Source organism: Limulus polyphemus, unplaced genomic scaffold (genome assembly GCF_000517525.1).
Source record: "Limulus polyphemus unplaced genomic scaffold, Limulus_polyphemus-2.1.2 Scaffold3254, whole genome shotgun sequence".
Classification (NCBI taxonomy): domain Eukaryota; kingdom Metazoa; phylum Arthropoda; class Merostomata; order Xiphosura; family Limulidae; genus Limulus; species Limulus polyphemus.
In genome coordinates, this window is record NW_013668864.1 from 56,950 (window position 1) to 72,437 (window position 15,488).

The 15,488-nt window shown below is 34.7% G+C and overlaps 1 protein-coding gene across 3 annotated transcripts in view; it reads left to right on the forward strand.

The window, feature by feature from the left end:
- LOC106468995 (probable tRNA N6-adenosine threonylcarbamoyltransferase) overlaps positions 1–15,488 on the forward strand; it is a 64,048-nt gene that overhangs the window by 34,616 nt on the left and 13,944 nt on the right. For all 3 annotated transcript variants that reach the window (XM_013929452.2, XM_022397391.1, XM_022397392.1), the window contains 3 exons: positions 8,653–8,709; positions 11,404–11,479; positions 12,635–12,733. In XM_013929452.2, the coding sequence (XP_013784906.1) occupies positions 8,653–8,709; positions 11,404–11,479; positions 12,635–12,733 (232 nt within the window). The remainder of the gene's footprint in view (positions 1–8,652; positions 8,710–11,403; positions 11,480–12,634; positions 12,734–15,488) is intronic.

Sequence of the window (15,488 nt, forward strand, 5' to 3'; positions counted from 1 at the left end):
CTTTCAAATTTCTCTGTTAGAAGACTTTCAGAATCACCAGTTTCATTGAGGATGAGCTGGATCCATTGTTAGCATGCACATTGGTTCAATTTTCGGCTTCTGGTTGTTGTTGGAGTCTAATTTCATTGGCTTCCTACAGGGGAGTCATAGTTCCACCCCTATTTGAGAGTACCGATCCCCAAAATCAGCTCCTCAGTACATTGGTATTCAGAATGGATTCTGTCTATATCGAAGGTTTTCAGTGCTTAGTCAGACTGCCAGCAGCATCAGTGATTATTGTATACCTTCAGGTGCTGTGGGGGTTCAGTTCCAAGATTTTCTGGATGTGTTGTAAATTTACCCATTGGTCCAGAAGCTCTGCAGGTCCATGGGCCACAATTTGATCATTCAGTTCACATCCTCCCAATATTATCCACTCAACCTGTAGATTTTCTGTCTCCTGCAGTTCATCAGGATATGGAACTTAGTTCTAGGGTTATCTGAATCTGGTTAGTCTGGGGGTAGTGAGAGTGTTGGGCTAGTTCTTCAGAGTTTCATTCCTGTTAGTTGTTAGGCCTATTAAGACAGGAGGTTGTTGTCCAGTTATCAATCTTCTTGGTCTTTATCATTGCCTAGATACTCCAGGGTTAATCATTCCTAAATCTGTGTTGAATTTTTTTTACTGGGATTGTAGATGTCCAAATTGGTGGTAGTTAGCTCCTATCTGCACTCTGCCTTAGTGGTGGAGTACCACCAATATTGGCATTTGTGGTGCACAAGGGTCAGGTACTGCAGTCCTGAGTCTTTTCATTTGGCCTTGCATCGGTTTAACATGGGTTCTGCTGTATTGTACGAGATTTCTCTTCCCCTTAATTCCACCAGGCAACATCACATCAATTATTAGACCATCACATCCTGATTCTGCTTTCAGATACAACCCAGGCAGGCTTCTGTATTTGGACTGCAACATCTATTCTTGCTCCAATTCTATGTCATCAGTCTAGAATTTTTTTTTTTATCTCATCTGTCAGTCGGGCTCAATTGTTTTTTATCCTCAATGCTGTAGAATAGGATTCCACACTCTTACTCACCTCTCCTTCTCCCAATGCAGGGATGGTTCTTTCTCCTCTGTAAATGTGGGCATCTCTCAAATCCTTCTTATCAACCTTCTAGTTTGTCATGTTCCTCAGGTGATGCATGTGTTAGCAGGTCAATTGTCTCAATCCAAACAGATTCTCCTGACAAAACAGATGTTGCATTGCAAGGTTCAGTTGGATTGCCTCTCATTTTGCAACTCTGATTGATGGGTTGGTCTTTGATTGGATCACCCAACTACTAGCAACTTGGTCTCCAGGATCTTATCTTTGGGCCTTGGCACTAGATTCTTTCCATCTGGACAGGACAAGATTGCCACTCTTAATCTTCTCTCTACTTCATATGTTACCCAGAGTATGAAATTTGATTTGTTCCAGCCTATTATCAGATCCTGTTGATTGGACTAAATTGGTGACTACACCTGGGTTTCTGCTTCTGCAGTGCCTTCCGGTGTGTCCAATTCTTCCACTTCTTGTTAGACTCTTTCTGTGGAGACAGTCATGAGTGAATATGGTGCACCTGGCTATCGAGAAGCTCAAGCTTCTAGCATAGAGGTAGTGCTGTCTCTTGCACGGCATTGGGGTTTAATTTCTAAGGTTGAAGTGTATCTGACTCAGTTCCTGCTAAGTCCAAAAATTACTTTTCTCAAAGGTAATGACATGCATATCGGCAACGTTGTATTGAGAGGAGGTTGAACCCTTTTCAGTTAGTGGTGTCAACCATAACCAGTTTTTTTTACTTGGCTCTTTGACAGAGGTTTTTGCATCTACCACAATCACCATTGTTTATGGTGGCCTTATTAACGGCTGTTCGGTTATCGCAACAGCATATTTGTGAGTCCCCAGTACTCTCCAGGTTCCTCACATCATTTTGAGTAGTTGGTCCCAAATGACCATTCCAGTTACTTAACAGGTAGATTCAGGTTATGAGTTCTTTTTCTACTCCTGTTTGTGACATGACTCTTATATGCCATGTATCCCCTTTACCTGCAGGTTTATTTTTCATGGCTGCTGACCTGTTGACATCCCTGGTTGGAATGATTTGCACTCTTTGTCCACATTCCACTTTCTCATTCTCTCTACGTCCTCAATTCAGTTCTTCTTACCCAACACACTGTCAGACAGGAAAGGGTTTAATCCTTTTCTGCAATTCATCTGCTAACTCTTTCTCTCCATGTCCAGTCAGATTTTGTTATTGGTCATGTTCAGTAAGGGTCTTGAAGGTTTTGTTGCCTGCACTTGTATCTTTATTGTGGGCTCTCTTTGAAGGTGAAGTATCTTCTATGCATCACATCTAACCAGATTTCTCTTTTCTATGTTCTTAGCAGCTTGGTCGAATTGCCTGCTGGAGATCACTGTGGGGACTGGTATGTGGACCTCCTCCAATACCTATATCTCACATCCAGCAGTCTCTTCATCTGAGGTTTTTTTGCCTACCCCTGTAGCTATCTTAACTATTTCTGCTATATTATTCAGAGGGGTGAGTATCTCTATTTCTATCTTTCAGGGTCTCTTATTCTGTTTTTACAGGATCCCACTGTGTGGTGAGTGTTGCCCAGACAGGTGTGCTTTTATTAAACTAATTCCACACTAGCAACCACTATTTCACTATAATTACTACCAGTTTCAACAGGCTCTGTAGAAATGAGGTGTTCCATAAACCACGTAGGAGGCTCACCAGGTTGTATTACCTTACTATGCTGGACTGCAACTCATGGACTATCATGAGTAAGCTAAAGGGGATCCTGCTCATTCCTTCTGATCATCGGATTAAATAAGTTGAGGTCGGTTTGCTTTTAAAAATGTAGGGAACTTGTTCACCTATTGCACTGTTCCTCAGGGCTTTCTAACATGCATTACCCCCCAGATTCTACTAGTGGAGCTAGGGAGTCCTTACCACACATGTTTTCCAGTTACTGGGGGTGGTGGACAGAGGCTTTTCCTTTAGAGTATTAGAGTGAATTCCTCCACTCTTGGAGAAGAGGGCAAAGTTGGAGGCCCTCCTACCCGAGTCCCTGGATGTTTTTTCCCAAATGTTGGTAGGAGCAATGCCAGCTTACGGAGGAGCATACTTGTAATACCAGTTCAGATTTAATGCTCCACTATATAGTTTGGGTGTGCATGGCCCTTCTTTTTGATCAATATTGGTTCAGCATATTGTTCATTGAAGGAGGTCCACTATCTCATAATTCTAATCACAGAGTGATCCCATTCTTGGGTGCTTGGTTGAGCAAAGTTGTTCTGCGTCCTCCCCACAATTCTGGGAGCAAGTGGAAGGCTTCTTGCTCACTCAGCTGGGGAGTGAGGATGAATGTTCATAATTCCAGACTGAATGAGTTCTTTTCCTTTGTTTGAGTAAGGCTTTCACGATCCTGTCATTCCAAAGCCTGGGATGTTGCCTTTCGGTCTTCTTCAGATGGAGGAGAAGGTTTGTCCACTTTGGTGTTGCTTACTTTGTTGTTGTGATTGCAGTGGTTCGAAACACATTACTCTATGGCTACAGAATCAGATCAAAAGTATATCTATATATATAAGGTTGCAGTTAAATTACCCTAGCCACCAACATGGTATATAGGGACTAAGACCCCTTAATTCCAACACTGAATAGTGGAACCTCAGCTATCTGGTTGGGGCTGGCCTATAGATATTGTTACTCATGTACAATTCCACCCTTGATACAGGAACTAAGTTCAGGGTGAAGAGCATACCTGTTCTGGATGTAATGTGGTTCCTCCACTCGGGTACCACTCTTGTCTTGGTACACCCATGATCTATGTAGATGCTTTCTGTATCGATAATGCCATCACTCAGTTTGGGATTCTAGCTATAAGTGGGAGAAGAGATAAGTATGTTTTGTAAGTTAACATTTTCCTAAATTGAATATGTATTTCCAATAATACTTACTTCATCTCACACTCTCCCGTCCTTCCTCCCCATTAAGAGCCGTTGTTAGAGAAAAAGTGATAGAATTATCTGAATGAGGTACCAGGATAGAGGCCACATTGACATAGATGGAGAGTATCACAAGATGTATATTGCCATGGGTAATTTAGTGGGGTATAAAAGGCTGGAGAATGTGAGAAAAATCAGACTAATGCTCAGATGGGTAAAGATGAAACCCTGGTGGTTGAGTAATAGCTGTAAGTATGAGTGGAGGTAGGTATGATTGGAAATACATTTACAGTTTAGGAAAATGTTAACTTTGAGAATTTCTTTCTACCCTTCTGTTGGTTTTTAATTTTCCAAGGACTTAAATATTCGTACATTAGAATAAAGAAAAACATTCTTCTTACTTTAATGAGATTAGCTCATTTTCATGATTGGTTTGGAGTTATTATGCATCAGTTTCATTAAGACTTCAAGAACAAAAAACTATAAAACTAACACATAAATACTAAATTTTTTGTTTTTTATTTATTGTTTTAAAAGCAACGAAAGTGTAAAAATTGGAAACTTATTGTGAAGGTAAAAAAAGATTAAATAAAAAAGTACTGAATAGCACGACCATGCTTTGTTCAAGTAACATGCTGTAACTTGACCAAGCTTTCTGCTGTGTTTATATGAAACTTCCCTGCTGTAATAATATGCTTTGATGCTAATCTAAGTGGCAGTAAAGCAATAAATCTAAATGATCTGAATTGTATTGGCATTGGCTGCAATAATAAATTGTGAGAAGTTGTCTGTAACAATATGCAGTCATTCTGTAAAGAAATAAGTTAGATTTATTTAGCATTTTTTGTGGTGGTTAATGGTTAGACTGAGCCTGTATATGGTAGAGAAAATAACAGACAAAATACAAGTCTTTCTCAAAACTACTTTTTGATGTTCATTTAAAAGATTCTAGAGGTTATGCAAATTAAATTTAAAAACATTAAAACAAAACAAAAGTATTTTAACCTTAATATGAAAATCATGTTTTTCTCAGACTAGGCACAGTCTGAGTCAGGCTCTGACCCCCATAAATTCATATTTTTTAGTGAAAATACTTAGTTAAAAAAACTGATTTTTGTGTACTTGTAATCTTTACTGAAAGCTTACCAAATTTTATGAAGATACATATATTGCATTAAAAGTTATAGTTTCATAACGTGATGGTTAAAAGGTTGGTCCGATCACAGCAAGAGTGAAACTACAAATCATCCTGGCAATCAGTAGTTGAATATGTATTTCTTACATTTATACTTAGAAAGATTAGCATGCTTTGTTTCACCAATTGGATACCCTTGCTGTTAATGATATTTTGAGCTCTAATCTCAATATTTTGTGAGGTGTGGCCAGCACAGGAGATTTAGGTTAGCCCTAAATACACATATTAAGCTATTAATCCAAAACAGTATTTATAATAAAATTATAATAATAAATAATAAACCAAAATAAAAAGTAATGACATTTGATATACTAAATAGTATAAGCAATATGTTTAATGAAAGTAGCAATAGCTAAAAAGTACAATGTAACTTATCTAGTGAATACAGAAACATCTGAACTACTGTCGTAGAAAAAAATTGTTTTACAAGTGTGAACTTAGTAAAATGTGCTCCCAGTGAATCAGTGGTAAGTTTGTAGACTTAAGACGCTAAAAATAAGAGCACAGACAGCCTTGCGCTTAACTACAACCAAACCAAAAGCAAGTTATATGAATGTTTTAAGGATTCTATTTTAGGAAGTAAAGGATTTCGCCCTACTTTTTAAATAAATCACTTACGATTTTAAACGACTCTTTGTTTTTCTCTATCACATCTTTTTACCAAAGGAAGCTCATTAACCCAACCCTACTATAAAGCATCATAGGTAAAGGATGTCTGTATTCAACCTGTTACTGTTTAAAATATCTCTAATTTTTAGCAGTAATTTTCCCAAGTAGTACATCTAAAAACAAAAATACAAAAAAAATAATAAAGAACTAAAATAATAACTGGACTGTCCACACAAATGTAACAGTGTTAAATGTAATACAAAGGAAACATTCTAAACATAATAGTGTTGTGTCTAACAAATTTTACCACTGTAAGTGCCCCCGAAAACAAATACATAGTTAACTGGTTACGTCAAATAATAAATGATGTTGAATCTTCTGTAAAAGCCAAAAAGAAAAATGTGATAAGTCTCTATAAAATAGAAACTTCAATAAAAATAATAATATATAGTAAGGAAACAACTGGTAGTATGGCAAAGAAAGTAATCATCAAAAATAATGTAACTAAATGAAACCAGTAATTTCATACGATACATGTTTTATAGCTGATATTAACTATATATATAATTGTTAGATATACATGACTGTTCCCTTTTAAGTTTAATGCAAGAGTTATGATTTAGATAGTTATATAGCATGAGTGTTAAATCTAGTTATTTTTAGAAGCAATAGGTTATCGCAAGTTTGTTTTGTTAACTGTTTACAAATCATACGTTGTGTAGTTTACTAGTTATGAATTGGGGATTGTTATATTATTGCATCATGTAGCTAGAACCATCTGAGTTTTCTCGTTGTTTTAATTGAGTATTATTGCATCAGAATATGTAGAAGTGTGTGAAATGTTTTAGACCTATATCAGGATATAAGTATGTGTCCAAAATGTAGTTCAATATGGATAGATCTAGACTGTGTGAATAACAGAGGAGAGAAGAATAATTTGTCTTGTCAATTGTGTTCTAAAGTAATTGAACCAGCCTGTGTGGACTTTGATGAAAAAGAAACAATTATTTAAAGCTCTGGATTCAACTGTGATAACCACCAGTGTAACAAACATTTGTATATACATTTGACTTGTTTTAATATATTATTTTAAAACAAGTGGATTGTGTGCTGTTTGTTTATTGTTGAAATTTATCCCCAACAAGTCACACACATCTACCGCAAAGAATCTGGCCCATACAAAAAAATCTGACAATAATTTAAGCTAATGGGAGGTAAAATCAGTGGTGTTCCCTATACTAAAGCTGTTCACTATTACTCTAAACAATATCCCAAGGAATTAATGTGCAGATGGGAAAGATGTGATACTTTGTAAAATTTCTAATTCCATAATCTGTATCAAAAATATGGTTTAATTTTGCATAGAATTGGATGAATTTTGTGTTTAAGATGCAGAATGAGAAACCTAAATTATGAGAAATGAGAAAGTGTTTGTGAACTGTATCCAAAAGATCTTGTAATGATGAACAACTTGTATCTAATAAGCTGAGAGTGTAAACACTGAAACACAACTTACTTGGAATATTTATATTTGGGAATGGAAAGTCTATAACTTCAAAATTGAAAATGTCCATCATATTGAAAATTTTAAATTCTGTTGTTTAATTAATAATGGTGATATCTAAATCTAGATATTGTGCTTTATTATAGTCTTTCTTACTAAAATGTGTAATATATAAAGATATATATAAAACATAATATCACTGATAGAAGTAGTGTGTAATATCACTAATAGAAGTTGTGTGTAATATAACTGACAATAGTTGTGGGTAATATAACTGATGAAAGTTGTGTGTAATATAACTGACAATACTTGTGGGTAATATAACTGATACAAGTTGTGTGTAATATAACTGACAATAGTTGTGTGTAATATCACTGATAGAAGATGTGTGTAATATTACTGATAATAGTTGTGTGATATCACTGATAGAAGTTGTGTGTAATATAACTGATAGAAGTTGTGTGTAATATTACTGACAATAGTTGTGTGTAATATAACTGATAGAAGTTGTGTGTAATATAACTGATAGAAGTTGTGTGTAATATCACTAATAGAAGTTGTGTGTAATATAACTGACAATAGTTGTGTGTAATATCACTAATAGAAGTTGTGTGTAATATAACTGACAATAGTTGTGTGTAATATAACTGATAGAAGTTGTGTGTAATATAACTTATAGAAGTTGTGTGTAATATCACTGATAGAAGTTGTGTGTAATATTACTTATAGAAGATGTGTGTAATATTACTGATAGAAGGTGTGTAATATTACTGATAATAGTTGTGTGATATCACTAATAGAAGTTGTGTGTAATATAACTGACAATAGTTGTGTGTAATATAACTGATAGAAGTTGTGTGTAATATAACTTATAGAAGTTGTGTGTAATATAACTGATAGAAGTTGTGTGTAATATAACTGACAATAGTTGTGTGTAATATAACTGATAGAAGTTGTGTGTAATATAACTGATAGAAGATGTGTGTAATATTACTGATAGAAGATGTGTGTAATATTACTGATAATAGTTGTGCATAATATAACTGATAGAAGTTGTACGTAATATTATTGATAGAAGATGTGTGTAATATAACTGATTGAAGTTGTGTGTAATATAACTGATTGAAGTTGTGTGTAATATCACTGATAGAAGTTGTGTGTAATATAACTGACAATAGTTGTGTGTAATATAACTGATAGAAGTTGTGTGTAATATAACTGATAGAAGTTGTATGTAATATAACTGATAGAAGATGTGTGTAATATTACTGATAATAGTTGTGTGATATCACTGATAATAGTTGTGTGTGATATTACTGATAGAAGTTGTGTGATATCACTGATAGAAGTTGTGTATAATATTTTTTTTTCTTTTTCAGAGCGAGCTATGGCTCATTGTGGCTCAAAAGAAGTACTGATTGTAGGTGGTGTTGGCTGTAAGTAATTAGATATATATTTTTCAATATAATACATTATTAGAGATGGTTGATTTCTGAATGAATTATTAACAGTAGTTAATATGACTCATTCTGAATTAATATTTAGAAAGGTATCAGATGTGATAAATGGATATCAGATTTATTAAGTGGATGTCATGTAACAAGTGAATGCAAGATGTATGAAATAAATGTCAAGTTTAACAAGAAGATATAGGATTTATAAAGTGGATATCATATGTAATAAATGGATGTCAGATGTAGAAAAATACTGTTTGATTGATTCTATAGAGCCACATGTAGCCGTTTCATACTGGAAGCACTGAAGTTTCTGGCATAATAATTGGAGGTATGGCTAGTGGTTGTTGCAGTATGAAGTTTTGGAAGGAAACACATGACTTGCTCTGTGGATCTGTGTAGATGAAACACATGACTGTTGTTGTTTTGTGGATCTGTGTAGATGAAATACATGACTATTGCTCTGGATCTGTGTAAATAAAACATGACTATTACTCTGTGGGTCTGTGTAGATGAAACACATGACTGTTGCTCTGTGGTTCTGTGTAGAGCAGACACATGACTATTACTCTGTGGGTCTGTGTAGATGAAACACATGACTGTTGCTCTGTGGTTCTGTGTAGAGCAGACACATGACTATTACTCTGTGGATCTGTGTAGATGAAACACATGACTGTTGCTCTGTGGAGCTGTGTAGATGAAACACATGACTATTGATTGCTCTGTGGAGATGTGTAGATCAAACACATGACTATTGATTGCTCTGTGGGTCTGTGTAGATGAAACACATGACTGTTGCTCTGTGGATCTGTATAAATCAAACACATGACTATTGCTCTGTGGAGCTGTGTAGATGAAACACATGGCTATTGATTGCTCTGTGGAGATGTGTAGATCAAACACATGACTATTGATTGCTCTGTGGGTCTGTGTAGATGAAACACATGACTGTTGCTCTGTGGATCTATGTAGATCATACACATGACTATTGCTCTGTGGAGCTGTGTAGATGAAACACATGACTATTGATTGCTCTGTGGAGATGTGTAGATCAAACACATGACTATTGATTGCTCTGTGGATCTGTGTAGATGAAACACAACTATTGCTTTATGTAGATGAAACACATGACTGTTGCTCTATGTAGATGAAATACATGACTATTGCTTTATGTAGATGAAACACATGACTATTGCTTTATGTAGATGAAACACATGGACTGTTGTTCTGTGGATCTGTGTAGATGAAACACGTGGCTATTGTTCTGTGGATCGGTGTAGATGAAACACATGACTGTTGTTCTGTGGATCTGTGTAGATGAAACACATGACTGTTGTTCTGTGGATCCGTGTAGATGAAACACGTGACTGTTGTTCTGTGGATCTATGTAGATGAATTACATGACTATTGTTCTGTGGATCCGTGTAGATGAAACACGTGACTGTTGTTCTGTGGATCTATGTAGATGAATTACATGACTATTGCTTTATGTAGATGAAACACATGGCTGTTGTTCTGTGGATTTGTGTAGTTGAAACACATGACTGTTGTTCTGTGGATTTGTGTAGATGAAACACATGACTGTTGTTCTGTGGATCTGTGTAGATGAAACACATGACTATTGTTCTGTGGATCTGTGTAGATGAAACACATGACTGTTGTTCTGTGGATCTACGTAGATGAATTACATGACTGTTGTTCTGTGGATCTACGTAGATGAATTACATGACTATTGTTCTGTGGATCTGTGTAGATGAAACACATGACTATTGTTCTGTGGATCCGTGTTGGTGAAACACCTGTCTGTTGCACTGTGAATCTTTGGATGTGAAACACATGGCTGCTATTCTATGAATTGTAGATGAAATGTGGCTGTTACTTTATGAATTGTTGTAGATTTATAGTTTTTATATCAGGCTGTCATTATTGGATGTTTACTGTGTATGCTGAAGTTTGATGTTGCATTTTTAAGACTATATTGTCATTATAAGGAATAAACATCTCTTTTGGGAGTGTAAAAATGTGATATTAAGAATCTTTTAACAAGATGTCATTATCAGAAGTTTACTAACCTTTTTCTCTCTTTGCTAAAGTCTCGTGCTAGTCTTGTTGTATTCTTTTAGTTCGGTATATCTTCCTTCTGCTAATCTTGTGTTTTATTCTTTTAGATCAATATATCATCCTCCTGCTAAACTGATGTTATATTTTTTAGATCAGCATATCCTCCTCCTGCTAATCTATTGTTTTATTTTTTATCATTATATCCTGTTTGCTAGTCTGATGTTCAATTCATTAAGCTTGGTATTTCCTCCTTCTGCTAATTTATTGTTGTATTCTATGAGACCAGTATTTCCTCTTTCTGCTAATTTATTGTGGTATTCTTTGAGATCAGTATATCCTCCTTTTGTTTTATAGTTTTTATCACTTTTAATTCAGGTGAAATATTTAAAAGACAGTTTACTTTCTAAGTCAGGTGAAGTGGTCAAAACACTGCACACTTTATAAAGGTGATGGATTTAAAAATATGGTAATTTGGTAATCGTGTAAAATTCTTAAAAGATAGAGTATTTGTAATTTACGTGGTATAGTTAGTAGACAGAGTACACTACAAATTCGGTGAAATAGCTAGAAGACATGGTATATTCTAAACTTAACTTGCGATATTTTATTTTATAGGCAACGTACGGCTACAGGATATGATGGAGAAGATGGCAAAAGAACGTGGAGCAACCCTTTTTGCAACTGATGAGCGGTAAGTTTCCAAAGTTATTAACTTATCATTAGTAACTTTGATACCCTTGTCAGACATAATTACCAGTAACTTACTTTAGTTATACATCAGAACAAGCAGCCTACCTTTGTCACACACGAGTATTAGTAACTTACCTTTGTCACACACGAGTATTAGTAACTTACATTAGTCACACACGAGTATTAGTAACTTACTTTAGTCACACATGAATATCAGTAACTTACATTAGTCACACATGAGTATTAGTAACTTACTTTAGTCACACGAGTATTAGTAACTTACTTTAGTCACACATGAGCATTAGTAACTTATTTTAGTCACACAAGTATTAGTAACTTACCCTTGTGAGACATGAGTATTAGTAATTTAACCTATCCTAATAATGCAATTAGAAACTTAACTCATTGATTTAAACTTCTCGCATTAATAGAAATAATTAATCGACCTCTGTCTCACATGGGGAGTCGCGTGTGTGTGTGAGAAAAAAATATTTAACCATATTGAAAACTATAAAATATTTGTTTTCACAAACAAACATAAAGTAAATATGTGTTTTATCTTCCTGTTGTTTTCTGTTAAACAGTTATTTTATTCTTTGCTAATGGATGGTAACAATATGACTTGTAAGAGAAGCTGAAGATTAACATAACTGTTGTTTTAAAAAATTCTGTAGTGTTTTATTAATTCTATGTTGTAGTGCTTTTAGTAGAAAGTAAAGTCACATGATAATGCATCTTGTATTCAAAGAGGGAACTTGTGTTTAATTCCTTGTAGGTTATGGTTACCTGACAACTTTTTAAAAAATTTGTAAAATGAAAAAAGGATTTAAAGTTTGCACAAGTAATATATTTCATACTTTATTAACAAATTAATGTAAGATTCTCTACCATAAAAAAACAAGAAGTTTCCACAGAATTTGAATTTTATGTACATGAATGATCATAAAATGTTCCATGTTAAAATAATAAACACAAAAAGACAAAATCAATTTCTCTTTCTTTGTGTAAAGCTGTTTGTCTGTCTGATATTCTCTTGATCAGTTAAAATAGTAAGTACTTTCTTAGAGACTGGAATAAAAGCTTATCTTTTTATAATTTTGTATAAAATTATCATTTGTTTAGTGAGCAAACTTTATAACCACTGTGTTTTTGTCAGGTTTTGTATTGATAATGGAGCCATGATTGCACAGGCTGGTTTAGAAATGTATCTGAGTGGGCAGACAACCAAATGGGAAGAAACCACCTGCACTCAGAGGTATGCTTTTAGCTACTAAAGTATTAAACAGCAAAATTATATGAAAAGGTGGTTGGACCTACGAAACAGTTTCCCTACTAAATAAAGTCTTTCTCCTCATTGATCTATCTATTTACTAATGACAAAATCATTTTTCTCTTGGTACTAAACATTCTTTTTTTTATATAAGTAAGCAGTGTTTTGATTTACCATTTGTCTTTTATTAATGGTTCCTATAGAGTTTTGACAAGCTTAATTAATAAAAGTCCAAAGCTTTTGAGTGGACTGTTTATTTTTTATTAAACTATTTTATGATGTTTTGAACACTTGTGTGGCCATCATTAACTGTCTCTATTTTGTGAAATACTGAATGAGAATTTTGTTCCAATTTAGGAAACGTATAGTGTGACATCTGTGTTTTGATTTAGTTTAAGTTCACAAATAATTAATGCTTTTATTTTTCTTCTATTAATGTTCTTCTCATTGCATAATATTTTGAAGTTGTTAATATTAATTGGATGTTGATTTGTTGTGCTGTGTTCGTAAATGTGTGATGGGGGATTGTTATGTTCTTTGATCCTAATGCTCATGTTTCATCTATGTAAGTGCTATCGCATTGATACTTGTAGACACTTATGACATTGAAGTTGTCAGAATAAACCTTCTTTAGATGAACTTTGAGTTTAGTGCTTGGTTTTTGAATAAAAGTAACTTTGCTGTTTATTTTATAGTTTTTTATGCTTGTATTCAAATGTTTATGATGTTCTTGGTTACATAGCTATGATATGGTAAGACACTTACTAGTGCATCTGAGTTTGTTCATTTTGTTTCCTTCATGGAGTTTATGTTTTTTTCCCTTTTTTTCTGTTATTGAGTTTGTTCTTATGACAATTTGTTAATAAATGTGTCAGATATTGATTCTAGTTCATGATGCAAATTACTGCTATTACATATGTTAAATGCTGTGTTGTAACTGCATGATAATGTGCCAATTTTTTGTTGAGTTGAGTGGGCTGAGTCCCACTTTATATAGTTGTTATTGTTAGGTGTCTGCTTGTTTGTTAATTTTTGGTATAAATTCCTTCTGAGGAACTTCAGCAATACATTAGGCTTTAGCTGCAGGATCTGGAAGTGGCTTCCTGTTGTTTGGGTCTGAGTAGGTCCATGGCTAATATATTCTCCCTATGTAAAAGATAGTAAATCATCCTTTAATGTATTTAATTCACTTTGAAATTTACTAATTATTTCATTTGTACTTCTTGTTCCAGTTGCCACTGGTGTTGGTTTTCTTACCACTGCTGTAGTCTCTCTTCTTGTTTCTTTTCTTTTTCCTCCAACAACTGCTGTAATCTCTCTTCTTGTTTCTTTTCTTTTTCCTCCAACCACTGCTGTAATCTTCTCTTCTTTTTTATTTTCTCTTTCTTCTTGTTTCTTTTCTTTTCTCCTCCAACCACTGCTGTAATCTCTTTTCTTGTTTATTTTCTCGTTCTTCTTGTTTCTTTTGCTGTTCTTGTATTGCTGCAATCAAATTTGCTAAGTCGTAGTTTGATTTGCCACTTCTCGTTTCCATTTTTTTTCTTTTCCATCCCAGTCTGACACCAATTTGTTACAGCTCTGTGTTCGTTTGTTGGTTAATTTTCCGTAGAAATTCTTTCCGAAAAACGTCAGCGATACAAGTCCTTTCTTAAATAAAACTAGTTTATCCTTTCTCAATACAACTTTGCAATACACTTAATTTCCACAGTCACTTTAACTAAAAAACACACGCTAAAATTTACAACGATTCACGCACTTTACTTACGGCTTGACTCGATTATCTGTCTCTATATCTCTCTGTCTGCAATTCCAGTCCCGATTCATTGTCTTGCGCACTTATATACAAGAATAGAGGGCACGTAGAGAAGACTAGAGTTGCCACGAACAGACATGGTCCTTCTAGAATCTCCAGCACGCATGATTCCAGCGTCACGTGACTTCTGCTGTCGTAACAATATTGTTGCGTCAGCGACGTCAGCGAGGTCACGTGACTAGTATCACGCCACGTCCTTCTCGAATATTCACGTCCCTTCGTGAATTGTCGGGAGATTACTAGACATATGTTAGTCTTGTATATATAAGACGTTCACAACGTGACGGGACAACAGTGTAATGAGTAATTGAACTGCAGTCAGAGAGTGTGTAATTGAACTGAGTATTGTTAAAATTGTGCACGTGAGACGTTCGTTGTTATAGTGTTTGTTATAGAGCGACTGTTGAAATTAAGTGTATCGTAGAGTTGTATTCGGAAAGAATAAACCAGTTTTATTTAAGAAGGACTTGTGTCGCTAAAGTTTCGTCAGAACGAATTTACGGAAAATCAATTAACGAACGGAGACGTAACAATATTATGCCATACCAATCCTGCAAAAACAAGTATAGGTTGTTGAAACCGGAAAAAGTGTTGACACAATAGCTTCTGAACATAAACAAAACATTGAATATAGAAACACAAGCAATTTAATTTTTTTTCATATGAGAGATTCTGGTCATCAAATCGATTGGAAAATAACAAGAATTTTCTACAAAACAGACAACTACGTAAAAAAGAAGAAGAATCGTTGAAAGTCTGCTTACTTGCAACACTTTCCAAGCTAGGTATCTTCTTGTGTCGTTAAGGGAATTCGAAGTTTGGGGACCGTGTAGGTAATGTTGATCAGCTTTTCTAGTAGAAAACAATGGTAGGACGAATGAATGTGGTTTTTCACTAACCGTGCTACCATTCGAACCATATGATCCC